Source organism: Eriocheir sinensis, chromosome 16 (assembly GCF_024679095.1).
Source record: "Eriocheir sinensis breed Jianghai 21 chromosome 16, ASM2467909v1, whole genome shotgun sequence".
Classification (NCBI taxonomy): domain Eukaryota; kingdom Metazoa; phylum Arthropoda; class Malacostraca; order Decapoda; family Varunidae; genus Eriocheir; species Eriocheir sinensis.
This window is the reverse complement of record NC_066524.1, coordinates 10,259,236-10,272,679: the sequence shown is the minus strand read 5'-3', so window position 1 is coordinate 10,272,679 and position 13,444 is coordinate 10,259,236. Positions and strand designations below refer to the sequence as shown.

Here is a 13,444-nt window from a genome sequence, read left to right as displayed (position 1 = left end):
TCACATACCACACACCTGTAATATAACAACACATCTGCCACACACCACATATCCAGAGCACATCACCCACACCTGTCACACACATATACCACAACACATCTGCCACACACACCACACACATCTGTAACACATCACACACCTGCCCCCCCCCCCACACACACACACACACATCATACCTGCTTCGTAACCTCAGAGATAATCAGAGGAGAGCACACACCTGACCAGCTCTCACCTGTACATATACGACACACCTGTAATGTATACCTAGATGACTTGCCTACACGTGACCTACCTGTCTTATTCGCCTACCTGATGACTATGAACAGGAACAGGTGAGAGAAGACAGAACATACACCTGTCTGACTCCTACCTACACAATATTATCACACCTGAGAACCTAATTAACCTGCCTACACGTGACCTACCTGTCTTAATCGCCTTACCTGATGACTTTGAACAGGAACAGGTGAGAGAAGACATAACATACACCTGTCTGACTCCCACCTGTGCATCTATATCAACACACCTGACAACCTAATTAACCTGCTTACACTCAACCTACCTGTCTTAATTGCCTTACCTGATGACTTTGAACAGGAACAAGTGGGAGAACACAGAACATACACCTGACTGACTCCCACCTCTGCATCTTGATCAACACACCTGACACACCTAATTAACCTGTCCTCCTCGTACTTAATTATCTTACCTGTGCTCCGTGGCCTCACCTGATGACTTTAAAACGGAAACAGGTGGAGGAAGACAGAACACACACCTGACTGACTTTCACCTGTATATCTTCATTAACACACCTGAGATAGCTAATTACCTGACTACACGTGACCTACCTTGAACTCCTTAATTGGCTCGCCTGAGAAATTTGAGCATGAAAAGGTGGAGGAAGATATAACACACACCTGACTAACTTTAACCTGTATATCTTCATTAACACACCTGAGATAGCTAGTTAACCTGACTCACGTGACCTTCCTTGAACTCCTTAATTGCCTCACCTGAGAAATTTGAACACGAAAAGGTGGAGGAAAATATAACAAACACCTGACTAACTTTAACCTGTATATCTTCATTAACACACCTGAGATAGCTAATTAACCTGACCACACGTGACCTACCTTGAACTCCTTAATTGGCTCACCTGAGAAATTTGAACATGAAAAGGTGGAGGAAGATCTAACACACACCTGACTAACTCTTGCCTGTTTTACATAATCACCAACGCACCTCATCCCTAATCAACCTGCCTTTACCTGTCCTCCGCGGCCTCACCTGACGACTTGACGCCTTTGAAAAGCGAGAGGTAGAGGATGAAGTAGGTGATGATCCCGCACACCACCAGGCCGGGCTGGGGCGGGCCGAGGTCATCGAAGCCGTCACTCTTGTGCAGCTGAAGGACCACGTTGCTGCGGGGGAGGGGGGGACGATTACATAGATTACATAGATAACCAGACCACACCAGGCCCAAACTAGGTGGTCTGTCCAAAACCTAAGTGACAGTTATAATACGGCCACCAATTGGAGAGGGGAGAGGGGGCAGGGAGATAGAAAGAGAAGGAGGAAGATTACATAGATTACATAGATAACCAGACCACACAGCCCCTAAGATCCAAACTAGGTGGTCTGTCCAAAACCTAAGTGACAGTTGTTATGCGGCCACCATGGCGTTGGAGAGGGGAGAGGGGGCAGGGAGGTAGAAGGAGGAAAAGACAGTCGATATGAATGAGAAGGAAGGGAATAGGAGGGAGCGAAAAAGAGGGAAGGAAGGATAGAAAGAGGGAAGGAGGGAGAAATAGATAAATATGAGGGGAAGGAAAGAGAGAGGGAGAGAGAGAGGAAGAAAGAGAAGGAGGAAAAGACAGTCGATATGAATGAGAAGGAAGGGAATAGGAGGGAGCGAAAAAGAGGGAAGGAAGGATAGAAAGAGGGAAGGAGGGAGAAATAGATAAATATGAGGGGAAGGAAAGAGAGAGGGAGAGAGAGAGGAAGAAAGAGAAGGAGGAAAAGACAGTCGATATGAATGAGAAGGAAGGGAATAGGAGGGAGCGAAAAAGAAGGAAGGAAGGATAGAAAGAGGGAAGGAGGGAGAAATTGATAATTATGAGGGGATGGAAAGTGAGTGGGAGGGAGGGAAGAGGAAAGAGAAGGAGGAAAAGTCAGTTGATTTGAATGAGAAGGAAGGGAAGAGGAGGGAGGGAAGGATAGAGAGAGGGAAGGAGGGAAAAATAGATAAATATGAGGGGAAGGAAAGAGACAGGGAGGAAGGGAAGGGAAAGGGAGGGAGAAAGAGAGAGGGAGGAAGAGAGGAAAGGAATGAAAGTGAGGTAGAGAGGGAAGTAAGGGAATGGGATAGAGAAGGAAGGAGAGAGAGAGAGAGAGAGAGAGAGAGAGAGAGAGAGAGAGAGAGAGAGAGAGAGAGAGAGAGAGAGAGAGAGAGAGAGAGAGAGAGAGAGAGAGAGAGAGAGAGAGAGAGAGAGAGAGAGAGAGAGAGAGAGAGAGAGAGTATATAATTCATGATACATACACAATGAAAAAGCACAATAATAATAAAAATAATGAATAAATAGTGAATAAGAATAACAATACTTCAGTGAAAACAGTGACTTATGGACACTACCCCCTCCCCCCCCCTTCTCCTCCTCCTCCTCCTCCTCCTCCTCCTTCAGCATCTTTATCTCCTCTTATCTCCCTCTCAGCATCCTTATCTCCCATTCTTTTCCTCTCAGTATCTTTCTCTCCCTTCTCCCCCATCTCTCTCTCTTCTCCCTTCTTTATCATTCTCTGTCAGTATTTTTTTTCTTTATCTTCCTTCTTCTTCATTCCATCTCCCTTCCATCATCTTTACTCGCATTTCTTTTCCCTTCTTTATCTTTTTATCAACAACTTTCTTATGTCTACCTTTTATCCCTTCTCCTTCATTGCATATCTTCCTTCTCCATCCTTCCATCTCCTTCCTCTCCTCCTCCTCCTCCTCTTCCTCCTCTACCCGTCCCATCTTTCCTCCCTCTTCCTCTTCCCCACTACATGTTCTTCCTCCTCCACTTCTCCTCTTCTCCCTCCAAGAACCACTCTCCCTCTTCTTCTTCCTCCTCTCCTTGTTCTTCCTCTACCTACTCCTCTTCATCCTCCTCCCCTCCCTCTTCTTTTTCCTTCACCGCCCTCCTCCTTTCGCCTCCTCCACTCCTCCTCCTTTTCCTCCTCCTCCTCCCACTTCTCCCCTCCCCATTCTTCCTCCACCTCCCTCTCTCTTCCTCCTCCTCCTTCTTTATCTCCCCACTCACTTCCTCCTCCAGTCCCCTTTCCTCCGCTTCTCCCTCCTTCTTCTCTTTTCTTCCACCTCCTAACTCCCTTCCTTCTCCACTATCCCCTCCTCCTCTTTCCCTCCACCTCCCCACTCTCTTTCCTCTCTCTTCTTCCTTTTCTTCTTAACCCTCTCTTCTTCTTCTCCTTCTTCCCCCTTCTTTATCTCTCTCTGTCAGTATCTTTTCTTTATCTTCCTTCTTCTTCATTCTATTCCACCATCTTTATTTTTCTTCTTTATTTCACCATTTTCTCAACTTCTTCTAATATCTTCAATCTCCTCCTCCCCCCCTCACTTGAAATACTCCTCGGAGGGCGACATGAGCCTGGATATGTTCGGCCGCGGCTCCTCGGAGGTAAGGCCGTCCCAGCAGTCCTTGGTGTTCCAGGTGTTGTTGCAGGAGGTCCAGGGCAAGGTGAAGCTGAACGAGGCGTACACGAAGTAGATGGACCAGGCGATGATCACGTTGTAGTAGAAGCTCACGAAGTAGGCGACCAGCACGGCGCAGTAACCCACGCCTGCAGGAGGAGGAAGACGATGGTAGTGATGATGATGGTGATGATGGTGATGGTGATGATGATGGTGATGATGGTGATGATGATGGTGATGATGGTGATGATGATGATGATGCTGATGATGGTGATGATGATGGTGATGGTGATGATGATAGTGATGATGATGATGATGGTGATGATGACGGTGATGGTGATGGTGGTGATGATGATGATGATGGTGATGGTGATGATGGTGATGGTGATGATGGTGATGATGATGATGGTGATGATGATGATGATGGTGATGATGATGATGATGGTGATGATGGTGATGGTGATGATGGTGATGATGGTGATGATGATGATGATGATGGTGATGATGACGGTGATGGTGATGGTGGTGATGATGATGGTGATGGTGATGATGGTGATGGTGATGATGGTGATGATGATGATGATGATGATGATGGTGATGATGGTGATGATGATGATGGTGATGATGGTTAACCTGGTACCTGCAGTAATCATGTTTCTCAAAGGCACACTCACCTCACCCCACCTCACCTCACCTCCCCACCTCACCTCCCCACCTCACACCTCACCTCACCTCCCCACCTCACCTCCCCACCTCACCTCACCCCACCTCCCTCACCTCACCTCTCACCTCACACCTCACCTCACCACCTCACCCCACCTCACACCTCACCTCACACCTCACACCTCACCTCCCCACCTCACACCTCACCTCACACCTCACCTCACCTCACCTCCCCACCACACCTCACACCTCCCCACCTCACCCCACACCTCACACCTCACCTCACCCCACCCCTCCCCACCCCACCCCACCCCACACCTCTCCCCTCACACCCCACACCACCTCACCTCACCTCACCCCACACCTCCACCACACCTCACCTCACACCTCACCCCACCTCACACCTCACACCCACACCTCACCCACCACCTCACCCCACACCCCACACACCACCTCACCACCACCTCACACACCTCACCTCACCTCCCCACCTCACCTCACACCTCACCTCACCCCACCTCACCACACCCACCTCACCTCACACCTCACCTCCCACCTCACCCACACTCACCTCACACCTCACCTCACACCTCACCTCACACCTCACTCCCACCTCACCTCACTCACACCTCACACCTCCCACCTCACCTCACCACTCACCTCACCTCACACCTCACACCTCACCCCACACCTCACCTCACACCTCACCTCCACCTCACACCTCACCTCACCTCACACCCCACCTCACCTCACACCTCACCTCACCTCACACCTCACCCCACCCCACCACCCCACCTCACACCCACCCCACCTCACACCCCACTCACACCTCACCTCACACCTCACCACACCTCACCTCACACCTCACCCTCACACCTCACCTCACACCTCACCCTCACCTCACCACACCTCACCCCACACACCCCACACTCACCCCACACCTCACCTCACACCTCACCTCACACCTCACCTCACCCCACCTCACACCACCTCACACCTCACACCCCACCTCACACCTCACACCTCACACTCACACCTCACCTCACACCTCACCTCACACCTCACACCTCACCTCACACCTCACCTCACACCTCACTCACTCACACGCTCACTCTCATTCTCACACTCTCACTCTCCTCACTCTCACTCTCACTCTCACACTCTCACTCTCACTCTCACACTCTCACTCTCACACTCACACTCTCACACTCTCACACTCTCACTCTCACACTCCCTCAAGCGAGAAAAATGAGAAAAAAATCATCACTCACGCAAACCATTTCATAATAATATATAGCAATGCATTTGTGATCAGTTTATGAATCATCTACTTTGGGAGGTTTATATCATGGCAAAAATGTGGCCCGTCGCTGGTACACGGTAAAGCCACAAATTTGGCCCGTCGCTGGTACACGGTAAAGCCACAAATTTGGCCCGTCGCTGGTACACGGTAAAGCCACAAATTTGGCCCGTCGCTGCTACCGGGTTAAGGAATGTTGCGGAAGGGCGAGAGAGGAAGGAAGAGAGGAGAAAGGAAGAGAAAGGAATATGGTAACTAATGTACTGAAGCAGAGAAAACATCAGCAAGAGGAGAAGAAGGAGAAAGAGGAGAAAGTGGACGATGAAGGGATGTTGAGGAAAATTGAAAAGGAAGGAAAAGAAGAGGAAGGAAGAGAGAAAAGAAGAAGGTAACCAATAGAACGAAGTAACCAACGTCTTCAAGAGGAGGAGGAGGAGGAGGAGGAAGAAGAGGAGGAGGAGGGAGAAAGGGGGGAGGGAGGAGGAGCGAATTAAAATGCACGAAAAAAGAAACAAAAAATTAATAAAAAGTCAAGCAGTAAGAGAATGATAAAGAAAAATAACGAAGGAAAAGATGAAGGAGGAGGAGGAAGAGGAGGAGCGTTAAGGAAGAGAAAAAAAATGACCATCAAGGAAAAGGAGGAGGATGAAAGAAGCTGAGGAAGGCGCTGAAGAAGGAAGGAGGAGAGGAAGGAAGGAAAAAAGGAAAAAAGGAAGAAAAAAAACAGTAATCACCGGAGGAGAAGGAAAACGAAGGAAGAATGTTGAGGAAAGCGATGAAGGAAGGAGGAGGAGGAGGAGGAGAAGGAGCGTTAAGGAAAAAAAAAATAACCATCAAGGAAAAGGAGGAGGATGCAAGAAGCTGAGGAAGGCGGTGAAGAAGGAAGGAGGAGAGGAAGGAAGGAAAAAAAAGGAAAAAGGAAGAAAAACAACAACAACACAGTAATCAACGAAGAAAGAATGTTGAGGAAAGAGATGAAGGAAGGAAGAAAGGAAAAAAGGAAGAAAAAAAACACAGTAATCACCGGAGGAGAAGGAAAACGAAGGAAGAATGTTGAGGAAAGCAATGAAGGAAGGAGGAGGAGGAGGAGGAGCAGGAGGAGGAGGAGAAGGAGCGTTAAGGAAAAAAAAATAACCATCAAGGAAGAGGAGGAGGATGAAAGAAGCTGAGGAAGGCGGTGAAGAAGGAAGGAGGAGAGGAAGGAAGGAAAAAAAAGGAAAAAGGAAGAAAAACAACAACAACACAGTAATCAACGAAGAAAGAATGTCGAGGAAAGAGATGAAGGAAGGAAGAAAGGAGTAGAAAAGTAAGCAAAAAGGAAAACAGGAGTAAGGAAGATAATCATACCATATAACACAGGAACCAACGCCCACAAGAGGAAGAAGAGGAGGACGAGGACGACGAAGATTATGCTAAGGAAGACGATGAGGGAGGGAAGGAGAGGAGAAAGGAAGAGAGGAAGACAAGAAGGAAGGAAGGAAGAGAGGAAGGCGACTAAAATACCACAGAAACGAACGTCAGAAGGAGACAGAGGAGGAGAGAACGCTGAAGAAGGCGATGAAGAAGGAAGAGAGGAGAGGAAAAAAGAGGAGAAAGGAAGAGAGAAGGAGGAAGGAAGGAAGGAAGAGAGGAAGAAGGCGACTAAAATACCACAGAAACCAACGTCAGAAGGAGGAAGAGGAGGAGAGAACGCTGAAGAAGGCGATGAAGAAGGAAGAGAGGAGAAAGGAAGAGAGGAGGAGAGAATAGGAAGAAGGAAAGGCTGTAGATGAAGAAGAAAGGAAGATAAATAGATATAGATGTGATATGGAATGATGACATAGATGAAGAAGAGAGAGAAAGACGGGAGGAGGAGGAGGAGGAGGAAGGAAGAGATGAAGATATATGAATGTAGCTGAAGTAAAAGAAGAAGAGAAGAAGAGGGAGGAGGAGGAGGAAGAAGAATAACTAACAGACGAAGTAAAGGAGGAGGAGGAGGAGGAGGAGGAGGAATGTAGGTGTAGATGAAGAAGGAAGGAAGAAAAGAAGGAGGAGAGAGAAATAAATTAAACAACGAATGAAGGAGGAGAAGGAAGAGGAGAAGAAGAGGGTATGTTAAGGAAGACGATGAAGGAAGAAAGGAAGGAAGAAAGGAGGAAGGAAGAGAAAAGAAACGACCAGCACAGTAACCCAAGCCTGGAGGAGGAGGAGGAGGAGGAAGAGGAAGAGGAAGAGGAGGAGGAGGAGGAGGAGGAGGAAGAGAAAAAAAGATGTAGAGGAAGATTAAAAACGGTGAAAGAAAGTTGATAAAGATGAAGAAGAAAGAGAAAGAAAGATAGGAGGAAGAAAGAGGAAGAGGAGGAGGAGGAGGAAGAAGAGGAGGAGGAAGAAAACGATGAAGGAATGTAGATGAAAATGAAGAAGAAAGGAAGAGAAACAGATGAGGAAAAGGAAGGAGGAAAAACGGACGTAGATGAGAGAGAGAGAGAGAGAGAGAGAGAGAGAGAGAGAGAGAGAGAGAGAGAGAGAGAGAGAGAGAGAGAGAGAGAGAGAGAGAGAGAGAGAGAGAGAGAGAGAGAGAGAGAGAGAGAGAGAGAGAGAGAGAGAGAGAGAGAGAGAGAGAGAGAGAGAGAGAGAGAGAGAGAGAGAGAGTGGAGGAAAGAAAAGACGAAATTTATACTGACGAAGTAACTCGCCTGCAGCAGGAGGAGGAGGAGGAGGAGGGAAAGAAGAGAGAAGGATATGAAAGAATTGAGAAGGAAACGGCAAAAGAAATAAAGAAAAGAAAAAGAGGAAGGAGGAGGAAAATGAATAGGTGAAGGAGGAGGAGAAGGAGGAGGAGGAGGAGGAAAAAAGGGAAAAGAGATAGAGGGAAGGAAAGGAAGAAGATGAGGACTACGATGAAAGGAAGAAAGGAAGGAAGAATAGAAGGAAGAGAGGAAGGAAGGAAACATGGAAACATGGACGAGCAGGCAGCAGAAAGCCTATTGGCTGAGTGGTTAGCGTGCTGGGATAACATTCACCACGCCATGGACAACGTCGGTTCGAGTCCCCACGCTACCACCTGGGATTTTTCAGTCACCGCCGAGTGGCCTAAGACTACCCACATGCTGTCCTGAAGACCACCCATCAACCCGGACTCTAGAGGAAACCGTCCAAGTGAGTCAAGAATAAGTTCCGGCGGGCAGCATGAGCCAAGCATAACTGGCGCCACTAAAAAAAAAAATTACCTGCGCCACGAAGGGCTTGGGCCGACTATCTGGCCCCTGAAGAAAGCCTACCGGCGCTATAGGCGGGGATGTAAAAAAAAAAATTGCGAGGCTGCCTGCTTTCAGTGATTTAATCAATCCGTCAGCCACAGGAGTGGCTTACGGGAAGGACTGAAGCACTTCTGTACGTACTCGTGGGTACGTTTAGTTCACTCCCGACGCAGCAAAGTGACGGTCAATGCGATTTTTAAAGGAGTTGATTGTTTCCGCACTAACCACTCCTGTAGGAAGGCTGTTCCAAGATCTTGGGCTGTTCCAGTGGTGGACGACTCTGTTTGAAAAATAACTCCTGCCGATATCCGTAAAGTATCGCTTGGCTTGAACAGATTAGACAAATTCATGGACAGTGATATTAGGTGCGGTTAGATTCACGGGAGCTTAGGTTCAAATGAGCTGCCTTGTACAGGCCTACCGGCCTCTTGCAGACTCCTACGTTCTTATGTTCTTATGTACCGTTGTTTCTTGTTCGCGGGTTAGTTTGTAGGGTGAAGAGTTTGGAGTGATCAACATTGCTGAACTTGTTCAGGTACTTAAAGACTTGTATCATGTCTCCCCGCAATCGTCTCTTTTCCAACGTGAAGAGGTTGAGTCGCTTGAGTCGTTCTTCGTAAGGTTGCGTTCTCAATGATGGTATCATTTTCGTAGGGCGTCGCTGTACTCTCTCGAGTAATTCAATGTCTTTCTTGTAATTAGGAGACCAGAATTGCACGGCGTATTCCAGGTGGGGTCTTACCAGCGAGTTATATAAGGATAACATAACTCCCGGCGTCTTGTATTCGAAGTTCCTCGCTATGAACCCGAGCATAGTATTGGCTTTCTTGCAGGCGGATTTGCGGTGATTTGTGGCTTTCAGGTCACTGCTGATAGTGACCCCGATGTCTCTCTCCTCCTGCACTGCCTGTAGTGGTTCGCCAGCCATGTAGTATGTGTGGTTGCTATTTCTGGATCCTATAAGCATTACTTTACGTTGGTAGTGTTAAAGGACATCTGCCACTTTTCCGACCACCGAGTGATCTGGTCGAGGTCTCTGGATAATTTAGCAGTCTGCTGTCATGAGGGCCTTCCCTCCCACCTTGGTGTCGTCAGCAAATTTACAAAGAGTGGATTTTAATCCTAGTTCTAGGTTGTTAATATGTATAATAAAAAGTATGGGGCCAAGCAGAGGGCCAGCGCTGACCCCTGTGGCACTCCACTCGTGACCGGGAGCCACTCGGAGGCTCGTTGCTTTCTTCCAGTGAGCCAGTCTTTTATCCACGCTGTCACTTTGTCTCCTGTCCCGCCGCTTTCAGTTTCTTGAGAAGTCGTTCGTGTGGTGAAGGAAGGAAGGAAGGAAGGAAGGAAGGAAGAAAAGGAAGAAAAGAAAGATGCTGTAGTAAAGGACTGTGTGTGTGTGTGTGTGTGTGTGTGTGTGTGTGTGTGTGTGTGTGTGTGTGTGTGTGTGTTTGGGAAGGTGTGATAGATGGGAAAGGAAAAGGAAGAAGGAGGTGGCGACGGAAATAGGGAAGGAGGAGGAGGAGGAGGAGGAGGAGGAGGAGGAGGAATATTTGTGATGGAGGAAAATGATGGATGGGGAAGAAGAGGAGGAAGTTAGGGGTGAAGAGAGAGAGAGAGAGAGAGAGAGAGAGAGAGAGAGAGAGAGAGAGAGAGAGAGAGAGAGAGAGAGAGAGAGAGAGAGAGAGAGAGAGAGAAAAAAATATAAATATACGTGTGTGTGTGTGTGTGTGTGTGTGTGTGTGTGTGTGTGTGTGTGTACTTAGCGTTGAAGGAGAAGAGATGAGGTGTAAAGAAATTGGAGAGAGAGAGAGAGAGAGAGAGAGAGAGAGAGAGAGAGAGAGAGAGAGAGAGAGAGATAGAGAGAGAGAGAGAGAGAGAGCGAGAGAGAGAGAGAGAGAGAGAGAGAGAGAGAGAGAGAGAGAGAGAGAGAGAGAGAGAGAGAGAGAGAGAGAGAGAGAGAGAGAGAGAGAGAGAGAGAGAGAGAGAGAGAGAGAGAGAGAGAGGGGGGGGAAGGTGAGGAAGAGGGAGAAAGAGGAAAGAAAACAGTAAGGAAAGGAGGGATGGAGAGACAGGAGGGGAGAGAGAGAGAGAGAGAGAGAGAGAGAGAGAGAGAGAGAGAGAGAGAGAGAGAGAGAGAGAGAGAGAGAGAGAGAGAGAGAGAGAGAGAGAGAGAGAGAGAGAGAGAGAGAGAGAGAGAGAGAGAGAGAGAGAGAGGGGGGGAGGGGAAGGAAGAGGAGGGAGAAAGAAGGAAAGAAAACAGTAAGGAAAGGAGGGATGGAGAGACAGGAGGGGAGAGAGAGAGAGAGAGAGAGAGAGAGAGAGAGAGAGAGAGAGAGAGAGAGAGAGAGAGAGAGAGAGAGAGAGAGAGAGAGAGAGAGAGAGAGAGGAAGAAGAGGAGGGAGGGAGGGGAAAACAGAGAAAGGAGGAGGAGGAGGACGAGAAAGGGAGAAGTAAGGAGAATAAGATAGAGAGAAAGAGAAAGGAAGGAGAGAAGGAAGAGGAGAAGGGAGGGAGACTAGGAAGGAGGGAGGGGGAGGGAGGAGGAGGAGAAGGAGAGGGGGAGGGAGGAAGGGAGAAAATAATGAGAGTGGTCAAGAGAGAGAGACAAAAAATAGAAGGACAGAAAGTAAACAAAAAAATGGAGGAAAAAGTGAATATGTTGATGAGAGAGAGAGAGAGAGAGAGAGAGAGAGAGAGAGAGAGAGAGAGAGAGAGAGAGAGAGAGAGAGAGAGAGAGAGAGAGAGAGAGAGAGAGAGAGAGAGAGAGAGAGAGAGAGAGAGAGAGAGAGAGATCCTATAGCCTTGATAGTGACAACCCAACCCGCACACACACACACACACACACACACACACACACACACACACATACATACACGCAAACAAGACCATTAATGAAAATGTGATACTTAGACCAGCCATCACACACACACACACACACACACACACACACACACACACACACACACACACACACACACACACACACACACACACACACACACACACACACACACACACACACACACTCAGATGATGCGACCCTCCTCTCCTCTCCTCTCCTCTCCTTTTCCTTCTCTTCCTCCTCCTCCTCCTCCTCTTCCTCCTTTTCCTCCTCCTCCTCCTCCTCCTCCCCTTTCTCCTCCTTCTCCCCTTCCTCCCCTCCTCCCTGTGGTTGGGGGTGTAAGAATTCCACCGCCGTATTCCCTGCGTGTCGTAAAAGGCGACTAAAAGGGACTTCTTCCTTTCTCTCCGCACTATTACCATTTTTTCCCTTCCTATGGGCAGTCTATCCAAGGGTCGTCACCCTCCCTTACACTTTGAGGACACATCCCCTTCTTTCCTTCCTCTCTACAGGTATTCCACCCAGCCTCTAGTCTCAGTCTTCCTCCGATGTTTCGCTCACTGTCCCGGGAGGTTCTAGTCACTTCGGAGTCTTCGCGGCGGTGTTCTTTTTTCCTGCGGAAGTCCTCGGAGCACACCTGGTGACAGGTGCCTTGGGCCAGGGCCCGCAAGGCTCGTGCTTGAAGGGGGACGCATGTTGTGATGCTCCTGGGTGGCTGACTCCTTTCTCTCTGCCCAGTGTGGGTGACGGGTAACCACGCCGGCCCCAGTCTTTTTGGGACAAAGCTCAAGGACAAATTCGACCGGGTTGACAAGGTTGCCAGCTTCAAATCCGAAGGCTCACCACTCATAATGGCCATTTTCTGTTTATTTCTGGCCCTGAGAGATTGCGGAGTATGTTGCGGGAGGTTCGCTCCTCAGTATTTTAGTAACTCCTCTGCTTGTCGTCTTTGTGTTAGCGACCGTAAGTACGACGACTTGAAAATGAAATATGACATTTTAGAAAAACAACACGAATCCCTGAAGGAGTTTGTTGCGGCCAACACAGTTGTGCCGCAGACTGGCGACACTGCCCCTTCTTTGCCCAACCCGACCGTACCGACCTATGCCCAAGTCACGAGAAATCCGAGTACCGAAGCACCTGATGACGGTTCCATTTGTGTAAGGAGTGGAGCCAGGCCTTATACGCCAAGAAAAATATTGGAACTCACGACCTTCAATCGATTTGATATTTTAAAGGAGAAAGTTGAAGAGGAACACGAAACCCGGTTAATTGTCGGTTCAATGATCAGAGTTCAGTTAACAGAATTTTGCGGTCGTGCTTCATATGAGAAACGCAAGCCCATGTGTTTCCCCGGTATAGGTGTAGATGGCATCACTGCGGCGCGCGACGATGTTATGACCGGCTCAGACCAAAACTCACTGTTCGTCATCCATGTCGGAACGAACGACGTAAAGGCCAATCGTTCAGAAGAATTATTGGAAAAGTATCGTAGACTGATCCGACAGTTCAAGGAAAAAACAAACAACATAATGATACCTGGTATCCTCCCGCGGATGAGAGAAAGTAATGCTTTTTACAGCAAAGCCTTCAGCAATAACAACCGACTGAAGTCATTATGTGCTCAAGAAAATGTCAAGTTTGTGAGCTTTTGGAATAACTTTTATAGTGCAAATGACTTGTACGAACGCGATGGTGTGCACCTAAATCGG

At 48.3% G+C, this 13,444-nt stretch overlaps 1 protein-coding gene across 2 annotated transcripts in view; it reads right to left on the bottom strand.

Moving 5' to 3' along the window:
- The window catches only part of LOC126999270 (sodium-dependent dopamine transporter-like), a 59,014-nt gene that overhangs the window by 17,078 nt on the left and 28,492 nt on the right, over positions 1-13,444 (bottom strand). For both annotated transcript variants that reach the window (XM_050861667.1, XM_050861668.1), the window contains exons 4-5: positions 3,612-3,834; positions 1,288-1,421 (exon numbers count right to left, since the gene is read on the bottom strand). In XM_050861667.1, the coding sequence (XP_050717624.1) occupies positions 1,288-1,421; positions 3,612-3,834 (357 nt within the window). The remainder of the gene's footprint in view (positions 1-1,287; positions 1,422-3,611; positions 3,835-13,444) is intronic.